Source organism: Notothenia coriiceps, unplaced genomic scaffold (genome assembly GCF_000735185.1).
Source record: "Notothenia coriiceps isolate Sejong01 unplaced genomic scaffold, NC01 NC01_scaffold00038535, whole genome shotgun sequence".
Lineage (NCBI taxonomy): Eukaryota > Metazoa > Chordata > Actinopteri > Perciformes > Nototheniidae > Notothenia > Notothenia coriiceps.
Genome location: NW_011371236.1, coordinates 119,858 through 144,230, shown reverse-complemented (window position 1 = coordinate 144,230; position 24,373 = coordinate 119,858). Strand labels below are relative to the sequence as shown.

Sequence of the window (24,373 nt, the reverse complement as noted above, 5' to 3'; positions counted from 1 at the left end):
TCTGAGAGTTATTTCCCTGTGCATTATGAACGCGCATCTAACCCACGGGATCCCGCCGCCCGGCACGTTCATGTTACGTGTCCCGACCAATCAGAGCACACTGTGCTCACAGGGAGGGTGGGAGCTGGAGCTATTGGTGCTACAACGAGCCGTTAAAGGCAGAGAGTGAAATTCAGTGAATACACGTAGTTTACAGAGATGCTGTATGAGAAACCAATGTGAGTTTGGAAAATTGCACAATATAAATCTATTCTAGTAGACCTCAACAATGGAATTATGATCAGTGGAAATGGCCATGACATGGGACCTTTAACTGCCTGGTAAAATTATTAAACATTTGTCCTTATTTGTCTGCCCTTTGACAATTATTCACACACCCAACATGCATTCTTCCTAAGTTGTTGTTGCCTTAACAACTACTGGCATCTGTTCTCAACATAAATATCTTACAGTTAGCATCTCAGTTGAAGATAACAAGCTAGAATATTGCATCTGAGAGGTGTCGATTTCTTGGCAAGTTATCGAGTGCAGCCAGAACATAAGTGGCAGGAGAACGCTGTGGCCAAGTCGCTAAAGAGAACAGAGGAACCACAACTTGAATGACACTTCATCAGCCACAGTATTATGTCCTGTCAAAGAGCATCTTCTCCAAGATGATGAGAACTTTCCTGCTCACATTTTGAAATCCAAGAGGCCGTGTGTGATGCAGTGAAGCTAAAATACTTCACGACAGACACCAGTTGTGAGTGTTAAAGTAGCTTTTAATTGCTGATAATCATTAAGAGCAGATTCTTGGCACGAGGGGAGAAGGAGAGGGAGGTAGAAAGACGATGGGAGAGAGGGGAGCAGCATGAGGAGCGAAGATAAGGAGAGGAGAGAGGAGTAAGGATGTAGGAGATAAAGAGAGGAAAGAGAGAGAAGTGATGGAGTTAAGGAGACAGAGAAGCAAAATGGTGTGTCAGAGATGGACACAGAGATGAATAGTGACAAGAGGGGCTCCAAAGCTCCGTCTGCTTTATCAATGACTGTGTGAATGACAGCATAACCTTCTGTGTGTGTGTGTGTGTGTGTGTGTGTGTGTGTGTGTGTGTGTGTGTGTGTGTGTGTGTGTGTGTGTGTGTGTGTTTTAGCTGATTGAGACCGACTTTGACAGAAGGGCACATTGACATTTCTCAGAGGACCCTCACGACAACAACAAGGAAAGGAAGGAGACACAAAAACAAATGAAAGCTTGCTCTCTCTCTCTCTCTCTCTCTCTCTCTCTCTCTCTCTAACACACACACACACACAGTGTGTTGGGCAGGTCTGGTTGGCTCTAACATGATTACAGAGGGATGATTCTCCTCAATAACTCTTAGCCCGGAGAGCTAAACCTGGATCAATCTAACCTCCTTCCTGTGTGTGTGTGTGTGTGTGTGTGTGTGTGTGTGTGTGTGTGTGTGTGTGTGTGTGTGTGTGAGTGTGTGAGTGTGTGTATCTTGCTTCAGGCCAGCTGTTCGTCATGAGGAGTTCAGGAGGAAACAGCAGTTTTGGAGCCATGACAACACACCAAATGCCAGATATGAAAAAAAAACTATTTCTTCCCAACGTGGTTTGCTAAATGGATACATTTAGATATAAAAACAATTAGTGTATAAGTCATGGTCGATAGTTCATCATAAATCAAAGCATCAAGAACTTTGAACAATTAATAGTTTTTTCCATTATACGTGATTTTTTTATTTCTTTTTAACTAAATCATATAATTATTAACTTAATATTTGCAATTTCAAAAACCTCTCATTGGTATCTTTTTTGTGTTGCTTTTACAGAATGATGGGTGGCATAAGAGGAGCTTTTCACTAATTGTATCACTCTTATCATTCAATATTTATAATAAAACACATTGTTGTAATGTATAGTTGCTTCTTCATTGACATACTCTGGTCCTGTGCAGCTCTCGTTATCTGTGCATCTCTTTCTCATTTGTTGTCTCAGTATATCCCTTCCGCTCATCCTGGTCCATCTCCTCATCTCTAAATCTCTACTTCCTCTCTCTGACTCATTCCTGCTCGGCTCATCTTTGATAAACTGACAAAATAGCACATAACACAACATGTACAAATTATTTGTAGATTAATTCTCCATCTGCTTCTGGCCTCTTTAAGGCATCCCTCTCCTTGCGTTCAATGTGTGTGTGTGTGTGTGTGTGTGTGTGTGCGTGCGTGCGTGCGTGTGTGTGAGAGAGAGATATATTCACTGTAATACTTCCCAGAGATCAATAAGCTGTTCCTTTATCACTGCGGCGACGTCTTCTATGGCTTTCAAGACAATTTGCCACCATAACAACAATCATTCATCACCTTGCCAAAGACTAGAATTCCCCCGATTCCCTCTTCCAAGAACGTAACTATTGCTCAAATAGCAGTTTGTATTTTCAGAAGCTTTAGTTTGGATGTTAATAATTGTAGTTATGTATACACATTTTTGTATGTTTGGAGGATAAAATCAAAGTTGTTCTCCTGTTGGTTATAAACTCTGCAGTATTTGCTCGTACGGAATAATATTAGAGATTATAATATCCGCTTGTAGCTTTGGGAGTGAGTTGATTATTTTCACAAATCTGTCCAGGATCATAAAAATAACGCACAGCCTCATTCTTTGCTGCAGAGCCCTTTCTTCACACACACACACACACACACACACACACACACACACACACACACACACACACACACACACACACACACACACACACACACACACACACACACACACACACACACACACACACACACACACACACACACACACACACACACACACACACACACACACACACACACACACACACACACACACACACACACACGGATCAATACATGGCCTCCGTGGATGCCTGGTGTAATATCAGCTCTTTACTGTCTGCTGGGTTATTGTGCTCTAACTCATCCTCCCTCCTCTTCTCTATGCATTACACTCGCTCTCTCCATCGATGCTTTGTGCTTCTCGGCACATCTCTGCTACCTCCTCCCATCATCTATCTTTTTATCTATCTGCTTTCCACTTCCTGTCTCCATCTCATTGCCTTCCGCCTCTCCATCCCTGTGCGTTTTGAGGAAGGGAAATGGAGGGCACAGCATGGGCGAACGATGACGGAAAGTGGAAGTAGGAAAAGGACGGAAAGGTGAAGGAGGAATAGTGGGTGTGATGAAGATCTAGGGGGTAATGAGAGAGAGATGGAGGGAGAAACTGAGGAGAGTGGGGGCAGAAAGAGGGAGAGAAGAGAGGAGGAGGGGGTCTGTAGTATGTCTCCTCTCTCTGTAATCGTGTTAACTGGCGGCTCCAAGCCTGGCCTCCTCAGCTGTCACACGCACAAACACACACACACATGCACACAGCACCTGTGTATGCCTGACAGACAGCTCATTCATCACAATTAACCAATTACAGCCTCCGCCGGTCTGTCTGAGCCCGCCTACTGTGGGAAGGAAGGGAGAGGGAGGAAAACGAGGGGAGTGCAAAACAGAAACATGGGAGACAGAAAAGATAGAAAGGAAAACAAAAAGGCGTGGAAGCATCTTTATAATACTTTGAGTTGTGTGTGTGTGTGTGTGTGTGTGTGTGTGTGTGTGTGTGTGTGTGTGTGTGTGTGTGTGTGTGTTTACCTGAGGCCACAGTATTGATGGCCCCCTCCTGTCCGATGATGTACTCCTTCAGCCTCCTCTCCAGGGGGAACCTCCGCCTCTCCGCCGCCTCGCGCCGAGCCTGCACCTCCTGGAACTGCACGGAGACAAGAAGACGGACATTGGGAAAACAGATGAGACACTCGATGAAGAAAAGGAAAGGGAGACATGTAAGGAAATTCACTAAAGGGAGAAAACACGAGGACATTCAAGTGTTTTGGAGGATGTCCCTCTTCACTCTGTTTATCACCATCTTGTCCTTTTTGCCACGACAGTTTCCACTGCAAAGGACGCATAAACAAGAACATCTGAATGCTGCAAAGCTATCACTGAAAACATCTCATTTAGAAACCCTTCTTAATGCAACGGTTAAGCCGTTTCTCCCTTTTCCTAATCACAGTGCCTTCGTTTCTCTCAAACAAATGCCCTCTTTTCTGCTGATTTGATCTCTTTCTACCTCTCCTGCTCTGCTCAGATCTTCCCTTTACTTTCCCGTAAACTCCCCCCTCAGTATCTGTCTTGAAGCCCCCTGACTCATTCATCCTCTCCTCTTTGTGTCCTCAGACTCCAGGTTTGCACCCTGCAGTGGAGGCAGGCTGTTTATTCTCTCGCTCCATCTTGCTTAGCTCTGGCCTGCTGTCACGCTGCTAGATAACTTCGGGCAACTCCAGTTTTATTTAAGAAAAACAGCTGACCCCACCTCTGCTGCGATACACCTGTAAAATACTAAGAGCTGAGCTGAGAGGAGTCCCTGCAGTCAGCTGATTCTAAAGAATAGTTTAGTTTAAACCTTAAGCCTGAAGATCACACTCAATTACAATTTAGAGCTTTTTTTTTTAACAGTTTTCTCAAGTGTATTGGTAAAGCATTGAGGATGTTACTGCCATAATATGTGCAATCAGATCTCCATCCATCTCAGGTTATTTTATTAATATATTTATGACCAGATATTTTGAGATCAATAACTATTTTGGATACAAATTTAGACACTAGAAGATATATTACAAATGCAGCTTGTATGTGCGTCGAATTCCAGGTTATGTATCAGTACTTATATAGAGTTGATTTATAATCTCACTTCACTGCTTAGTCTATGTTTTTAACCTCAGTTAACCTTTACCAGCTTTCACAAATGTGATCCTCAATAGCACCTGCCACTCAGTCAGCGCAGTGACACAGACCTCCTGAGGAGTGTGCATCTGTGTGCAAGTAAATGACCCAGATGTCTTCTGGGTGAATAGTGCCGAGTCATTCAGGGACAGGAAACAAGTACAGTATCAAAACATTGGTGTGCATGGAAACTAATGTTGTTTTAATTGCTTTCTGCACAGATTGTACGGAAGAACAAAATGAAGAGTTTGTGTGCGTACGAGTGTGTCATACCTTCCCCTCAAACTCCGTCAGTACTGTGCTCACTTCTCCATCCTTGGCATAGGCCCGCGCTGTGTGTCCCAAACCATTGGTCTGCAGGGGGTTGGCACCTGTATGCAAGCAAACAACACACACCGGTCATAAATGAGAACAAATAATCAAATTATTCATATCTACTCATCAAAAAGGTTCAAACTAACAGAAGGGCCTCGTTTAAAGAAAAAAGAAAAGAATAACGCCCTTACTTTTTGCCGTTACTACTATAAGACTATACACATCTCCTCAGCAGGAGGGTCAAAACGTCAATGGAGAGAGTGAGGTTAGGGGTGAGAGGTCACATGGGTTCAGGGGTCACTGAGACAGATTTATGCAGTGAAGCAGGAGGGCGATGCAATGACACTGCAGGGGGCTTCATATCTGCAACGCGTGCCTTTAACACACACTTTGACCCCGACATCCGCACACCTCCACCCTGGGTTATTATATAATCTATATACACTGCAGGTTGTTGCAGGTGGGGGGTCATTGACTCACACGCTTTACACAGCAGGAGGGGTCAAACGGTGCAAAATGGTGTTAAACGGATCTTTAAAGCGTCGAAGTATAACAGAGGAAGAACCATGTCACAGGGGCACGTGTGAAGTGTGGTTAGCAGTGCCTTCTGCCCTGACCTGTGCCACCACTCCCAACACACACACACACACACACACACACACACACACACACACACACACACACACACACACACACACACACACACACACACACACGTGCCTTCACATGAACAAGTGACTGTTTCTATCGCATCAGCTATGCAATAACAATGAAACGAAAATCCTTAGGAAAGCAGTATTTTTGTAACAAACTGTAATGTATTACAAATGTGTATTGGAGGTCTACAGTAGATTATTGACAGCCCACACGTACCCATCTGCAATCCTGTGACTTTAACGCTTTTCTGGTAGCAACCAAAATAGCATCAGCTATCAATGTTTTTTAAAAGTCACACTCAAAGAAACTCAACTAGTGTGAGGCCTTAGAATAACACCTACTGTGGATCCAGTTTGTCTTATATGGTATACATTTGATTTGGCTTGTTGTGGTTGCAGTTGACTGGTTTGTAGGCATTGTTGGATATTGGAAAGAGTGTGATTTTTGTGAGCGTTTTGTGAAGTTGCCAGACCGAAAGTCAATTTAACATTCGGTATCCCCCGGTTGCTATGTGCTCCTGCGGCTCATTTTCTTTCTTTCTTTTTTTCTCTTCTTGTTCTGACAATAGCGGGCCATAACTTCCTGTAATTGGTCCAAAAGTCTGACCCATCCAAAAACGAAATGATTGTTATATGGTGCATTGAGAATCAGATGAGGCACCTGGGGCTCCACAGCTACCTTTAGGTAAACTGTAACAGTGTATGTGATCATTGCAGATGCCAGTTGTTCTGAGCACCGACCGCAAAGATAATCACTGTGATGATTATCGATAAACGCCTAAAATGTGTTACCTGCTCACAAAGCTATCGATCCCGCAAACAATACACCACTAGCCCCCCGCCCCCTAACAAAAACAAGAGGGAGGAAAGCAATAAAATACACACACACACACTCACTGGACATAATAAATAGCATCATTTAGGGCTTTAATATCAGGCCACCCCTCTGGGCCATGGCACTTTATAACAGGATCAACACTAATGACACTCACCCAAACGGACACACACACCAGCTGAACACACACACACACACACACACACACACACACACACACACACACACACACACACACACACACACACACACACACACACACACACACACACACACACACACACCCTTGCATACACAGGATCCCTTCATTAGGAGTGCTTTAGTTATGCCTATTAGGAGTCCCCTCCTCTTTCCTATTTCCTCCTCCCTCTCTTTCACTGCAGCTGGTGGGAGAGAGCCCCTGCTGGTCTTTGTGTGTGTGTGTGTGTGTGTGTGTGTGTGTGTGTGTGTGTGTGTGTCTTTATATCGGTATTGTGTGTGTCTGTGAGCCTGTGTGTCTCCTCTGGCCTCCTACCACCTACAGAGCCGTCCATTACTGAGTGCCTGTGGCCACGGGCCTGATGCGGGGCCTGCAGAGAGTCTAGAGACCCTCGGCAGGTAGGGCGAGGGACTGTGGGGCGAGGAGGGGCCCGAGGGGCGACCTGGAGACTGTGATGGATGGAGATGTGAGTCGAGGGCCGGCTAAGGCCAAAAGAGCAAACCCAGGGCTGGTGGAGTAACATGGTCGCATGCAAGCACAAGGGAAATAACAAGATAAAGGATACACACCACTCCATACAGACACACACATTTTGCACATACATGAAGCCACAATGAGACACACCGTAATCCACATAATGTCCTGAAGCTATGGCAGTTTATACGATTTTTTGTTATGATGTTTAACAAGATTGATAGGGGGCCTCAAAGAGGAGTGAATTTAAGATAAAAGACCATACAAATTCAGTTTTGTCAAGAATAGTCCAATACATTAAAAACTTGTATTAAAGTCTATTATTATGCACCCAATCACACAGAATCACACATGGACAGCGATGCGTTGGTGATGTCATGATTGTTATTCCCCGTGATGGTGGCGCCAAACAGGCAAAAAACCCAGCCTGGCGAACAAAAGCCCGCCCTGTCTTTAATCAGATTGGCTTAAAACAAATGCCTCTGCTTTGTGAAATTTCTTACCTTTTTAATTCAAAAATGCGTCTGCAGAACATTTGATCGAATTAGGCGAAGTGATTTGTTTAAGCGTACGGAGTGCTTACTGACGCAGGGGTGAGACGGGCAGACAGAGCCTTTGGATGCACCATCCATCATAAACATAAACAAGACATTAATACTGTGTGTGTGTGTGTGTGTGTGTGTGTGTGTGTGTGTGTGTGTGTGTGTGTGTGTGTGTGTGTGTGTGTGTTTGTCTGCGTAGTAATGGTGGTTGGGATGTTTGATCCAAAAAAAATTGAAAAATGCTTTTAGATTAAAAAGATATCAGCCTAACAACCTAAAACTACAAATGCATCCCCAATTTATGATTCAAAAACATATCAAAAGGATAAAAGCATACATGAATATATGAATATTTTAATAAATAAGATGGACACTTGAGTGCACAAGCACACATATGAACTCACTGAAGACATATACACACTCACAAAGACACACACACACACACATCCTGTGATTGTGGAGTTACCCCAAGGGCATGTTCTGAGCGCAGGTCACAGTTCAACTAGGCCTGGCTTGTTTAAGAGCTGCTCGCCTGGAAACTGAGGGGGATACTCTGCCCTGAGGGTGTAACAGTGTGTGTGTGTGTGTGTGTGTGTGTGTGTGTGTGTGTGTGTGTGTGTGTGTGTGTGTGTGTGTGTGTGTGTGTGTGTGTGTGTGTGTGGAGCTGAGTCAACGACAGGTGCGAGTGTAATGGGGGGTGAATGGAGAGGGGGTATGAACGAGTGATCAATTTCAAATGAGCTTTGTAATACTGTTTATATTACTCGGGGGTGGAAGCGTTAAGATGATGATACATGGAACGCTTTTTAAAGCTGAAGGAGACGATACTGCCTACAGCTCTTAAGGGCAGATGAAAACCATTTACTTTGTATAGAAAAGATCAAGGTAAGGAGTATGGCATGTGTCGTGATAAAACAGGTGCCCTTGAATTAGTCATTTGTTTCCTTCAATTAATAAATTGCCCCGAAAAATAAGTAATTCTTGGACATTGATTCAAAATATAGGAACAATGTTATCCCTTAAAAGCGGTTAAGAAGACAGAAACCAGTGTAAAGGCCAACATCTAAATAAAACCATATGAAAAGCAAGAGGCCTTAATGAGGACTGAGGACGGGAACAAAATAGTTTTTATACAAAAGCACACATCTAGGCAATATATACTAGGGGCTGGACAGATGCATGTTTTAAATGTTTGCACACTAGATAAAATACAGGAATCAAACTGAATGAGTAACATGAATCAGAGACAGAGTCAAGAACACTTTTATAACTCGGCAATAGATTTTCACTATTTTGGTTTTGTTCAATATTAGAGAAGCACTTCATACCAACATGAGGTGAAACTGCAGATGATGTGTTCCTAAGATATATCCAAACCCACAGAGGTCATCCATTGACTCTAAAGTTGGGTGAGTGATGGGTCGGTAAGGTTTTACGTACCAGACTCCAGCAGCATGCGGACGGTGCGGGGGTCATCTGTCAGCGTGGCGTAGTGAAGCGCTGTGCAGCCACGGAAACCCGCCCTGCTGCTGAGCCTGCTGCTGAACTCATCCTCTCTGGACACCAGAACTGTGGAGACAGACAGAGAACGATACATGAAGGAGACGCAAGAAATATACGAAGAAAAGACACTGGTTGACAAATTAAAGACACACAAAAAGCCTGCTAGGAACATCTGTAGGTTTGCTTTGAACTACATTTCAAGCACGTTGAGTTGGGTTCAAAAAATGCATTTGAATCTCAAAGATGGAAATAGAATAGGCACAACTCCCATATGAGATGCAACCAGGAAACTTTGTGGAGCTGGAGACATTAGTATGATGAATTTACTAACAACCTTAACTGGAAATTCTTTAGCCCTTAAATCTGCAATAACCTTCTTTAATCCATTCACAGTCAATGGTGATTGGTGATGCTCCAGAAAGTGTGTCAGTGATAACACCGCAGCACACACAATTGTCTTTCCTGTTTCCAGCTTTGCAGGAGTTGTTCATTTTCACAGATTTAAGCTCAGCTGTCCGACATGATAGGAATAATGTGAGTTGTGTTTTAGGGTCTCGTTTGCTGCGCTCCTTACAAATAATAGAGATAGTCTATCATTCTCTCCTTACTTCTCTTTTTCATAAGAGCACTCGTCTCGTGCCACTACTCCATCATCCATTCTTATTTTTTCCGCCTTCTTCCTCATCAATTCCTTTCATCACTCGCACCCTCTTCCTCCCTTCTATCCCAATAACTTTGTCTCATCCATTTCCTGACTTCCTCGCCTCTCCCTTCCTCTTCATGCCACCCATTTCCTTCAATCCCTCCCTCCCTCTATCAACCCTTCTAACAGCCACATCTTCCTCCTTCTCCTCCATCTTCAAGCTCGTCTCCAGCTGCTCCCTACCATCTTCCCTCACCCTCTTTCCCCTGCCTTCCCTCCTTTCTTTTTTCCTTCCTTCATCAGTCTTTCCCTTCCTCCATCCATCCCACTCCTTTTCTCCATCTCCACGACGGTCTCTCTCTGCAGTGTCTCTGCATGTGTGTGTGTGAGAGAGAGACAGGGCGGGATAATCATAGCTAACCCAATAAAGCGTCGCACAGGCCCCCCTAGCCCATCCATCAGCCTGCGTCTGGGAAACGCTTCCCCACGCTACGCCGGCCCCACGTGGACCCAAACCTGACAGCCATATAAATGTCTGCAATATACATATCCCATATAAATATGTCTGCAGAAACCCAACACAGACTGGAAAACCCTGGTGGGGGGGGGGGGGTATAGTGTGTGTGTGCTATCGCCCTGTGTGTGGAGGAAAAACAAATAAAACACACAGCTACTTGTCACAGAACATATCAAATAAATAATACAGAAGAAATGAAGCATGTACATATATGCAAATGTGTATGCAAATTATAATGTCTCATAATATCTAGTTCAACACTTTGGGATTCATATCTGTAATATAGCAACCACACACACACGTGATGGATGCGCAGAGGTGAAATGTGTGGTTTTTTTTTACCTTCCAGTGAGTGGATGCCTTTCTCCCTCGAGGTGTCGTAAACGTTGTTGAAATCATCTCCTGCGTTTGGGTCGGCACCGGCTGCGAGCAGAACCTTCACCACACTAAAACACACAACAAAGACACACATTTAAACCGAGTACTTATCCTGCCTACATCGTGTGTCATATATCTCTGCACACATGAACACAGACCAAGCCCTTCCTCAGTAATGACCCTGCCTTTACAGCAAAGATGTAATCAGGTCTCTGGGACGGCAATATGGATAGATGCTTCTATCCCAAAATATGTACATTTATACTGTTTTATCTACAATTGATATAGCACATGTTCTGGGAATCCTATTAAGAAAACAGTTTATAGATGAAGTATCAGAGGGTCTCCCGTTTTTTGGTGACTCTAGTGAATTAAAAACAAATGAAAGTTATTCATCACATTTATGCAAAAATATTGTAAATCCAATATTGTCGTAAAACAACTTTCTCATTTACAGTAGTGCCCTCAGTGGCCTCATACAACCAAACATATGAAAGGGATAGCTACCTTAGTGTAATCATCTCACAGTTTGTATTCTATAATTCCCCAACTCTGTTCAAATCTTACTTTTTCTTAGTTTAGGTAACAGGAAGTAGAAGGCAGACTGGATTGAGGACTTGTAGGAGACTTGTTTCACCAAAGTCACCAAACATAACCTCGACTTTTTAGCAAAGTTTCTCACACACTCACAGCTCGAAAAGAAACACGCAGATGCAAATAATTCCTCAATTGACCGCGACTCTTCCACCTGATTGACTTCCATTTCTACTCCGTCCCGTTATGGTGGATACACCCCAATGGCCGCTCCCCTCATTCACTTCTAGTCGTCTGCTTTGTAACATGTACATATGTGTACATTGAAGGGGGCAAGGGTCGGGCCTGTTTCCGGCGCCTTTTTGGGGGGAGCTGTGTGTTTTTATGTAGCACTTCATTGGAGCGTACCGCCTTATAGAACAAACACGAGAACCTCGGCAACACCACTCACTGTGACCCAACGGACATTCCAGGTACCGTCTCTCCGCCTACAGAGCACACTCCCACACACACACACACACACGCTTTACATTTACCACCATGAACGTGTGCAATGGCTTTGACATTGAGACACAGAATACACACAAAAAACTAGTCCGCTAGTCTGCGCCCAATGAGGGCGGGAGCGGGGGCGATGGCCGAAACATGAACCCTGCCAGTTCGCTGCTGGCTGCCATTAAACCTGTGACTGTGTAATGCAGCCTGGGAGGGAGTGATGGATCATTTTCAGATAAATGGTTATGGCAGGAGGCCTGAGAGGGTTTAAATGGAGCAAAATGATTATTCATAGGAGGATGAGATGGACCTCTTTTTTTAGAGCAACTACACTTGAGCAAGAAACCAGATACAGCTCTCGTTTAGTAGAAGCTCTGCTGTTAAAAGATGAGTATTGACAAGAGATATGACCTCAGGAATTATGGAGAGGCTTGGTGCATCAACTCTGATATTACACAGTCAATTTAAAGGTGAGGTGTGAAATTAGAGCAATTGTATTATAAAGTAATGGTTCTAAAAGAAAAATACATCTGGATATTTTTATGCAAAATGTATTAATAACATCAAACAATTGACAATAACAGAAGCAGTTAAGTATTTTAAGTATGCATCAGTTATTAGGTTATTGGAATTAGGTTAGCAACTATTTTTTTCACTAAAGACATATCTGCAATTTTTAAGATTCTTAAAAAGTAATAAGAATTATTTAGCAGAAACTGTGAAAAATTGCCAAATGTTATTTCCAGGAGCCTGAGGTGTATTCAAATATACTCTATCATTCGACTTACAGTCTACACCCAAAGATACTTAGTCTACTTAAATGATAATATCAAGATATGGTCAAAAAAGCAAGACACAGGTTTGAGAAACTGGAACCAGTACTTTTCTGGCATTTGTGCTGAAAAAACAACTGGAATGTCAATGGATAATCAAAATAGTCAATGAAATGAAAATAATGTGTCAAATAACAGTACAAGCCCTAAATAGAAGGTTAGAAAAATAAGAAAATGTTCTTTGGGGTACCAGTACAGGCTCAAAAACCAAAGTACAGTGTGCCGTACGAACAAATGATTCCAGTATATCAGTCAAACAAATCACAGACAGAATTATATATAATTGCCGCCCATCTTGCTGCTGGTTTAGTAACTACATGTTCCTGTGGGAGCGGAGAGCTGAGAACAGGCCGGCCAGGTCTTTGTGTCTGACCTTGCTGAGGGGGTATAAAGGACTATCGGGGGGTCCCCTTTTGTTACTGTATCACTGTGGCTGGGGGCAGCAGGGGGGCCGTGACCCACAGAGAGCTCTCCTCTCACCCTTTGCAAGCACTTCTACAAACACCTCGATGCATCCTGCGAGACACATACACACAAACCCAAACTAAGGTTGGTCACACGAGGCTGGGCAGGACTGTGTGAGGGAATGAGACAGTCTGAAAAGAGTTCATGGCATCAGAAAGGTAAACAAAGAGGGATAAAGAGAGGAAAACTGCGGAGAGGAGGAGGACTGGATGAAAGGAGGGACGTGCAGTTAAAAAGATGAAAGAAGGAGATTTAATTATACAGGAAAGTGCTAAAACTAATGAGCTTTTGAAAACAGTTGATGGTTTAACTAATCAACTGATGATCAAGTGGCTAACTTTATTTGGGACCTTCAGGAGGAGAGCTGCAGCACTCATTTAAGGCCAAACTGAAGGCATGCAGGGGTTAATTAGGTTACACACCTCGCCTATTTAAAAAGGAGTGGGCCGAAAGTTACATTTACAAACTTCTAAAACATCCGTAAATTACAGCATTTTACATTTTTAGCTAGACTGAAACATAAAAGTGTCAAATAAATAAGGATCTAGCTGCTGACTTAACAACCGTGTCCCAAAGTGTCAATTTTTTCGTTGTGTCCGTTGTCTTGACCCTCTGTGGATGTAAGCTTAACATCCTTAACTTATATGTTCCCTTCCCTCATGCTGTAAATCTTTGTTGATGTTTGTGTTTTATTTCTTTGCATTTCTTCCTTCTTTTAAGTGTAAAATCTAATTGATTGAAGTGTTACGTAAGTGTTTCAAAGCATCACCCGTGGAGTTGAGCAGGAGTCAGCGTCTTGCTTGAGAACACTTCAACAGATGCCTGAGACTTGGACACATTAATGGACGTTCCCAAGCTACCTCACCTTCCATCTCTTGTACCAAAAGCTTGAAATAATGACCGCTGCTCACTTAACAAGCAAGAGCTCCTGGTAGATTCAACCCTCCAGCGCGTGCCGAGGTTTGCCAGCAGGTGACCGGTGATACTGCCGGGGGCTGGTGTTATTTTCCCATCGTGCCCTGGAGGGAAGACAGGAAATGAGCACTTCCTTCTGTCCTGTTCTATAATAGACACCTGAGCCGAACTGACCATCCATGTCTCGGACCACCTGGCCCAGACGCTGGACCTCACTTGACCCCTTCACACCTGCACAGCTTGGGTCAGAGAGATGCCAGGAAGAGAGGCGCACTGCTCTTTTTTTATTCCAACCAAAGAACCCGATTGGTCAAAGAATTTTTTTTAAAGTGTGTCCAAGATTAATTTTGTTTCCTTCTCTGTTTCTCTTCCTGAGGATATCTCCATTTTCCATTTTTCTTTTGTCCAAATTGAGAGCTAATGGCTGGGCCTGTCAGATCTGTGATATCCGGCTATACATATAAAACTGACTTAACGTTGTGATGCTGATGACTTAAATAGCTGCAAGTTAGCTTGGTTGGATTTTCCCATGGACTGTGTCATTCCGACAAAACAAAGTCAGTATATATTGTATATAAAAGGTGCCCATTATATGTGTGAAATGCAGATCAAAACAATTACAGTTGGAATAAAAAAGCCACATGTTTTCAAAGACCGGTCTCCTTTCAAGCTTTTAGGAAACATACTTTTTTAATTGAAACCACTAAAACCGTGTAAATATTTCATGTTCAACTTTGAACAGATATTGTTCTCCTAATCATTGCATGGTTGCTACTGTATGTAGCTGTAACATCAAGGAGGAGATGCCTCAATTCCAGCATTGTATTCTTATGAATACAATTTCATTTGAATAACTTATTTGTTGAAAATGGGAGCAGTTTACACATTTTAAAAATTATAAATGTTAAATGTGGCAAAGGCTAGAATTGAGGGTAGGACATTTTGTATATTGTAATGGCCCACCTAAGGAAATGCGTACAGAGAACCAAAGTGTAGGAAACGTTGCTGTATGGCAGCTTGATCTGTCACTTAACCGGCTGCTTACCATCACAATCAGTTTGCATCGTGACCAAATGATAGGAATATTTCACTGGGTGATTTCCCCCACTTTTCAATCCAGCTAATCCCGGTCCCAAATCCATAATCCCACTCCACATCACTCTCTCTCTCTCCACCTCTAAGCTTTTCTCTTCTCTGCTTCCCAACGAGCCACTCATCCTCTCGTTCCATCATCCCTCCGCTTTCCCTCGTCCCGTCCCCCTGCCTCCCATCGAGTCACTCGGCCGACAGGTCGGAACGGTCAACAGGCGTTTCACTCGGCTGAGCGCTCATTGTGCACGTGAAAGCAGCGAGGGAGGGATGGAGGGAGAGAAAGAGACATGGAGATGGGTATTGTGTGTTAAAGAGTGCAAATAGTGGGCCAGGCCCTGCGCCTCCCAGATTTAGCCCCAGATCAAAGCTAAGCAAACACACGCCCCCCGATGTCTCACCCTTAATTCTTCCACACAGCCCTCTACTCCACCCCTGATTCTCTCTCACAGCCGCACCTCGACCCCTGAGCACCAGAGAGGATACACCGAGCTCCTCAGCTTCCACTGAAACAGCTCTGGTCAATCTTCTGTCTCTAGAAACACTGTTACCACTTCTGGTCCGGGGTAAAATAAATACGCAGTAAGAGAGGGAGGTGAAGTTATTCAACAGTCAGTTCCATACTGACAGTCTAGCTACAGGCTAGACCGCGCTCATGAGTAATGTTTGCTGTGTTTTCACTTAACGGCTGCAAATAAAGTTGTGTGTTACTGAGTAATAGGCAGTTGGCCTGTAAGATATTTGGTATAAACTCCCCTCGTCTTTGTGTGTGTTTTTCTGCGTGCATTCCCACCTGCATCCACATTTGTGTGTGTGTGTGGTTATGGGCGTGTGTGTGTTAGTGAGACATGTATGACTGATGTGTGTGAACCGATGTTCTGTCTTCCCTGCAGCAGTGACGGCTCACTGGGGGGTTAGAAGACGGGATTAAACACAGAGGAGTGTCACTGCCTCGCTGAGTTATAGCACTCATAACGCACACACACACACACACTTTATAAGGACAGTGCAGGGGCACACACAGACAGTCACAAACACACATTTGTGTCCAAAAACACATTACACATACATCAAGATGTTACGCTCAACTATCACTCAGCACTCGTCGTGTAATTATAAAGATGTAATGGAGCTCAAATATCACCAAAAAGTGAAAAAATGAAAGCACATTTTTATTTCTGTGTCTGAGAACGAGTTACAGACAATATTGTAAGTAGAAGTGAGTGCAATTAACAATTACTTTAATTAACACATCCATTTTTACCATTGATTGATTACTGTCCCAAAAGATTCTGAAAAATGTACGACAAACTAATAAAAACCCACTTTAAAATCATATAACGTATCAGATTCTAACATTTGAGGAGCTGGATCCAGACACTGTTTGGCCTTTTTCATTATTATTGACTTGATTAACCAATTCTCATAAATGAATGTTCTGTCGATCAAATAATAATTAAAGCACTTCAATAACTGTATACAAGTAAAATAATACATCAATATAAATACTGATAATAAAAAATATAAACTATGAAATCAATTCCAATGCAGAAACATAACACCTCTCTGAGGCTGAAGACTTTTCTTTTTGCTGCTGCTTTTAATTGAACTATTCACATCTAACACTGCACTGTAACTTTTATTCATGTACCCGTGTTATTCATCTTTTATTTTTTAATGTTTCTAATGTGTATTATGCTCTTAATATCTTTCATTTTTGTAAAGCACTTTGAATTGCCCTGTGTTGAAAAGTGCTATATAAATAAACTTGCCTTGTCTCTCACATTCTCATTAAGGTTTAAATGTGTCTTGCATTTCTTTCTTGTTTCCATTTCTTAAGAAGGGAGCAACTATAACCGTTATATTTAAAGAAGACTATTTCTATATTTGAGTTTCACATCGGGCTTCTCACGGGCACATTAGGCCGTTAAACAAAAAAGTGACCACACAGTCGTGATGGAAGAAAAAATAAAAGCCTGTAAATTGGATTTGGCCCGGCCTTAACCCCGGCCCCTCTCTGGGCTGTGTGTGTTCTGGGGGCCAGGAGGCTAATTTAATTTGTTGGACAGAGAGATGGGGGAACGAGGAAAGACCGTCTGTCAGTCTGAAACTCGCACTTTGCTCTTCTGAAGGCCGACTGTAACAACTAGAGCGGGACACGGATGACATATGCTCACATACTAACTCATGCAGACAGCTGCCCTTTTCCAAAACACTACATTACTGTTACATATGCTCACCAGAGAGGGCATCGCAGAACTCAGAAACACACGATTTGTTCAGAAACACACAGACCTGTGCTGGCGGTTCATGGCAGCCACCATGAGAGCGGTCCAACCGAGACGGTGGCGTTGGTTTGCATCGACCCCCTCTTTCACCAGCCTGATGGGAAAAGAAACAAAAAGTAGTTTTAATTCAACATCACTGTTAATATCAACATATAGAGAGGGCATGTTATAATAATGATGTTATTGACTTATCGTACGATAAATGAACATGACCTTGATCATTTTTGCTGACATCGACAACTCCCTTTGTGTTTACATGCGTGTTTGTGTACAAAAGAATGTCGACAACATAATCCCGGAATAAACAGCGGGGTTTTCCTACCGTTAATAGATTTGGGCCTCTTATTTATCTTTTATCTATAACTATATTTTTTACGTTCGGATTCAAATGTATGATAATTCCTAGGATTCAAATAGTCAATTACATTATTGGAAAGGGGTACTTGCATTAGCAGTATGATCATTACATCAGTGGAATTAAATAGTCTTAAACAGACATCAAATGATAATCACAATTATTTCTGGGAAAATGTTTTGTCCAACATAAGTAGTTATTATGACGACCTATAGAGGGCGTCAGAAACAAATGCCCGTATAGCAATGGTATCAAATCAATAGGAAATGAAGTGCTTTGTTCATATTTGAACACATACAGAGGTTTACTGATGGAAGAATGAGTATTTGTTCACATTTAAATAAGGAAAAGATTGAACATGTTAATGGCCATATGTTAAAACAAGAGATATGGCTTGCCAGCTGCTTGGGTTACTGTATGGAAGAGCTGCCTTGTTAGACACACCAGCATGAACCCAGCCCGATATCTTTGTCTTAATCTGACACACAAACACACACACACTTGCTCCTTGACCAGTTAATGTGTCTGTATGTTAGCCAGGTGTGTGTTGAGTTTCCTGCCGGAGGGTATGACATCAGGCACTGGAGTGGCACAATCCTTATAAAGTGTGTGTGTGTGTGTAAGTGATCCTTCTGTCGCCTTATGTGCTGAGCAGGCAGACAGTGTGTGTGTTTACAGTCAACACAGAGGCCTCAGTCTGGTCTGCACTCAGCTCTGAAGCTCTCTGGCTCCGTTTTCACTGCAGGGTCTGCGGGAAGTTTCAGGGTCTGGGTAGAGGAAAAGGCTCACCACTACAACTATATCCAATCTTTTTAGGGCAAAGTACTCTTTTAGGTTTGTTCAAACTAAGCTATTTATTTACAAAAAGGTTCATTTAAAGAAGGGGCATTGTGGGAAGTCAGAGCTTTAGTCTTTCACAAAGACGTGGCAGAATAAGATGGAGAAGCAGTGTAGATGGACTGTGCTCCGAAAGCGTTTACATCAAGAGAGACAGAGTGACACTTCAGGTATTTTTGGTGACATTTTTTGTATATTTCAAGTGTTTGACAGATGGATATGACAAACCCGCCCTTCAACCAAACTTCAACATTGTCGTGTCAATGTTGCCTTCAAAAGAGGCAGAGAAAGTGAGCAGAGTGTCCATTATTTTTGTAAATCCTGCAAGAAACCAGACCTTATGAATGGGTTTACCAAACCTAACAACATTCTTTAATGTGGGTTTACTGTGGGCTGTATGATCACAGAGACAACAAGCTGTTTCACAAGCTTGGCTGCAAGACAACTGGAGGGGAGCTATTAACTAATTTAACCTTTACATATCTTAAAATACAGAATACAAGAGCTAATACTTCCATTCCCGAAATGTCAGCATTGTAATTAACTATATGAACCCTGATTGGTGGAACCTGCTTTTAAAGCTAAAGCGTTAGTCTCACAGAAAATCCACTTCATATACACTTTCCACTGTTAAATTGCAATCTCAAGATATATATATATATATAATATTTCAGGTGTAGCACAACTGCTTTATAAGGTCAGTGTTAGAACGAGACCTCTATCGTCTCCTCATCCTCTCAGCAGACACACCCTGACACTCTACCACTTCTAGAAAACTAAACCAAAGCACTTAACACATCTGTGAGCTGCTGACTGGCCGACTGTCCGTCTGTACTCTCACCTTCACCATCTGCCACATGGCACAGGTAACCCAAGCCAGCAAATGGAGACACACATGGATAAGCACATGTATGCTGCCCTAATGTACAGTACACTGATACACCATCAGTGACACACACAAGGCAAGCACTGATTTCACACACATATTAACATGATTATTACGCAGGGCATGACTGCTCCAACCATACACCAATAGGAAGAGTGATGTTTGTCTGTATTTTATCTAACCAATTACTCTGATCCGTCAAATCGAATGAAAGAAAAAAGAAAACGTCAATACGCCAAACGTGTGACTACAGCGTGTTAGCTTCTGTCTGTTCTCACAGTTACTCAAGATGTGTAATGTAATTTAATTTGTAATATATTATCAGCAGGACAGATGGGACAAAGAAAGGCCTGACGTGGCTTTTCTCGGGTGGCTCTGGTAGACGGTCTCTGAGTGTGCAGGGGAATTGGAACAGACTCGGAGCAATGCTATTTTAATCTGCGAGTTAGAAAATATAAACAAAAGGTAAAACAAAGCAAAAGAAAAAAACCATCTCAAACGCTTGAATGAAACACAAATCAAGGCTAATTGGGGGAATTGAGTTCTGAGTGGCTAAGTGTGACATCCATCCTGCTAACAGTTGACACACACACACACACACACACACACACACACACACACACACACACACACACACACACACACACACACACACACACACAAAAAGATGGTCCTCTTCTTCCACCTGGTGGTATTTAACGGGACAGCAGAAAGTGAAACAACTGGATTTTTATGATCCTAGCTGTTGCTTCAGCAGATGACCGGTATGACAGCTATTTAAAATAAAGGCTTTCTATTATATTCTTACCAGAGCCCAATAGAGGTCAAAAGTGACAACCCAATTTGGATTCAATCAAACGTGATTTCTTTATTCAGGGGAATTGAGTTAATTGTAGTCCAGGCAGAGATTCTGCCTCAATACATTGGAATGAAGACAATATTCATACTGTATTAGTGCAGGGGATACGGTTTTCATTATTAGATACGATTGCCAAGTAAGCCATTCAATTTAGCGTACCAAACAAATATTTTTACAATTACATATAACAATAAAACTAATGTCTCGAAATCCAAGTCATATGGCGTTAGTAATATTATATCAATCACTGCTATAATGACAAATTAAAGGTAGTATATGGCTGTTGTCTGGCATGTAGAATAGTCTTTTAAAAGGCAACATTTGGCCACTTGTCATGCCATTTATTTAATGTCTACAACACAAAGTAGGCCTCCTTAAATCATGTGGTTCACAACGGAGAGCCAATAATGTGTCTCTGTGTTATGGTGCTCGATGATGCATGTGCAAGGTGTTGAAGTGTGCGTGTGCTTTTGGGGGGGGGGAGGGGTACCTGGCAACATCTTCAGAGTTATTGGTCCTCGCTGCCTCCAGAAGAGCATCACCTTGTTATGCAAACACAAAAACGGAAAAACATTACAGAAGAAGGATACAGAAAACTTGAGCACAAATATAAAACAAGGGATGACAATACTGTTTTTTAAATCAAATTCCCAATTATCTTCACATTCACACATTGACCATTATAACAAACTGTGCCTTTTCAGAAAATGTTCAAAAAGTTGCTGACCATAAATGACATCGATTTACTTTCCTTTTTCTAATACCAAGTGAATGATCACTAATAAAGCCAGACTGTTCTGTCTGCTGCTGTCTGGCACACAGGAACAGCTTAACCCTGCAGGCCAGACTGCTGGACTCTTGAACTCACTCAACCATTGACACTTTACATTTATATAATTTGACTTACCGTTTTACAATAGTTTACACCTCTCTGTGTGTACATACATTAAGCACATATTACATATACATGTACTACTATACCTGTTAACTTTTAGTTTTTTCATTTACAATTACTTTTATTTATTTGTTTATAAGCTATGTTGTACCTTTTTTTTAACTTAATGATTTAATGTATTAGAGTATTATGTTATTTCAGTGGTTTTTAATACATATTAATTTTTTGCATAGTTGGTGGGACCCTTAGATATTCACAGCCAACAAGTAGTTATTGTACATATGATAATAAAACACTTGAACTCAAAGACAAAACAATTATGTCAGACAGCACAATGACAACTGATAAAGTGTACCTCTGTTTTGATATGTATGTGTACCACTGATGTCAAGGTTTTTGTGCATGATATTTATATAGGTTTTTGAATAAATAAGATTTTTTTTTAAATCTACCTTTGTTATCAGAGTCTTTCTTCAGGCAGAAGGCCAGGGCAGCAGCGGACAGCACCCCGGCAGAGGCCACCCCTGCTCGGCCGGCTCCCCCTCCTGTCCCCCGGCCCTCTCCTCCGCCGCTCTCCTCCCAGTAGTGGTTGTTGTTGCGTCCCCTGCCGGCCAGAGACGCCCATGAGTTGCGGCGGTTCTCAAGGTTGGACAGCCATCTTGGGGCGAGATGGTGGTACTGCACCACCGGGTTCACACTGGAACCAGCGGTGTCCTCGTCTAAAATCCCCCTCCTGGAGACCCGGGAGGTAGACACGATGGGGTTGCGGTTGTTCTCTGTCGGTTTCTCCCGGGTGCCCTGCCGCGCAGCACCGCTCGCGCTGGTCTGGAGGACGCGGCTGCACGGTGACAGGCTGCGCGACCTTCGAGCAATGAGCCTGGTGGGAACCGATGATAACATGGCGAGGAACTGACCGAAAACGACCCGGGGGATGAAACCCTCAGTCTGGCTGTAATGTCAGGGGTAGTCGGGGCCGGGGACACCTCGTTAATCCGATGTAACAGCCGTTAAAACCTCGATTTCTAGGCAGCTACTTTCAATCATGGAGACGAAAACAACCGTTCACCTCATTGTAGCGTGGATGTCACCAGAACGCGCGGTGCATTTTGGGAAATGGTGTTTCACTGGAAGCTTCGGTGTCAGGTCATGTGTTTACCGCAAGAGGTGTTTGTGTTGCATAATTCCATGTTCATTTAAGTCTAGTTAAACTGTTGTGAGACCCACAAGACAGATTTAGAAAAGCACACAACCCCATTTAACACATTAATCCTTAAGAAAAATGCTGGCATAACAAGCTTAGAGTTTATAGTTTCCAGTGTTGCCAAGTTCCATTACTTTAGAAGTCCCATATCTATAGCTAGCTACCCTCTTGATTTACAAATGTTACAGGATAGCTTTTCTGTATTTGTTTGTAATCATAGGCCTACCACCAAAAACAGCTATGTTACAGAGTTTTCCTAAAAGGAGAAGATGCCAATGTGCATTATTTTCACTTTGTATTTATGGTGAGATGTCCACCATCAGAGGTTCTGATACTTTAGCATTTCATTGTATACAAGAGGCCCTTAGAATAACAGAACACTGACTTTTAATGGCACAGGCAGTCGTTTTGTCAGGGCAGGCTTCTTGTCCCTCAACTTCTCATGGCCACCAGATGGCATCAAAGCACAGTTCTGAGTTCACAGGCCATTGCAGACAGTGTCATCTATTCATAACAATGTCTTTAGTTTTGGCCTTAATGATGATAGTCGCACGAACAATTAAGTTATTCTCATCAGCAAAAGGACAACACAATTATATACTCTAGCCTCAAACTCTTAACCACTGATAAATTAAAGTTGTGAGTGTAGTCATTTTAACACTATTCTCTAATTACTGAAAATGTGTTTTAGTATTCTTGAAATACAATCCAAGCCAAGCCATTTTGACATATACAAGAATGGGCAAAATCTACTAGAAGGTTAAGTTATGTGCTGGCAATAGGCTAACTGTGGCTCACCAGACATGAATCATAGAGGGTTTCAGGCTCTGCCATCATAAATCCACTGGCACCTTTACCGGCAATGCCATCTAAATGTCAGTGTGGCTTGGCTTTTGTATACACCTGACAACACATCCATTCTCTCCAACAAATAAAGAACCATTAGAGCATTCTTGTTTTTTATGTTCCTAAAATAATCAGATTCACTGACATTTTACTTAGCAAACATTTCGACACAGGTGGAAAAAACACTGTCAACCAAGGCTCTGTTTTAAGATGTAATGCAATTTAATGTATATCAAATAGCTATGTAATTGATTATGATGGTGTTTGACTGCAGAATGTCTGCTGTGAAAATGATTTATTTAACTTAGGTTTCACTCCACATTTTTCCAACATTGGTCACGTATGGCCGTCCTGCAACGCCCCCCGGTTATGGAACCACCGTTCTCGACATACTGGATAATAGTTTAATATGTATTGTATAAATTGATAGTATTGTATTGATAAAGATCATATGATAAGTTACCATCCTGGTGAGAAATGTACCTTCTCACTTCTCTGTCTCATGAGGTCAAAGGTCAGGGTCAGAATGGAAAACTTCAACCCTTTTATTCAAAAGACAGTTTCAAAAGTAAAAAACATTTATTGCTTCTGAGCAAAGCAAGACATTTAAGTGTCATTTTAAGAACGAAAAATGTAAGGTGCATTTCAGATTATTATGGTTTGAAGATGTTGAGCACACCCACAGATCAAATTGAATGTAAGAAACTGATAATGGGCTTACACACTCCAAGATTAAAGGAGTGAGAGCGATGTAATAGAACAATTACACGACAGACTGAGTGATAGTAATTGGATACAAGCAAACAGAGTGAGGGAATATACACACACACACACACACACACACACACACACACACACACACACACACACACACACACACACACACACACACACACACACACACAGTTCAACTGCAGTTATAAGCATAAGGAAGCATAATATAGAGAAAAATCAATTATTATTTATATAGACCAATATAAAATAGCCGCTGGTCCAGAGGACAGGTGAAGGCCGAAGAGACTTCACACGTCAGCCAAC

At 42.3% G+C, this 24,373-nt stretch overlaps 1 protein-coding gene across 1 annotated transcript; it reads right to left on the bottom strand.

Annotated features, from left to right (window-relative positions):
* Positions 1-3,002: 3,002 nt before the first annotated feature.
* Positions 3,003-22,380, bottom strand: LOC104968287 (caseinolytic peptidase B protein homolog). Its single transcript, XM_010797868.1, has 9 exons — positions 21,741-22,380; positions 20,884-20,935; positions 17,464-17,550; positions 10,802-10,905; positions 9,237-9,365; positions 5,049-5,146; positions 3,648-3,762; positions 3,384-3,460; positions 3,003-3,197 (listed from the first exon to the last, which is right to left on the bottom strand). The coding sequence occupies exons 1-9, from the start codon at positions 22,186-22,188 to the stop codon at positions 3,003-3,005; spliced, it is 1,305 nt and encodes a 434-aa protein (XP_010796170.1). The 5' UTR covers positions 22,189-22,380.
* Positions 22,381-24,373: the final 1,993 nt, after the last annotated feature.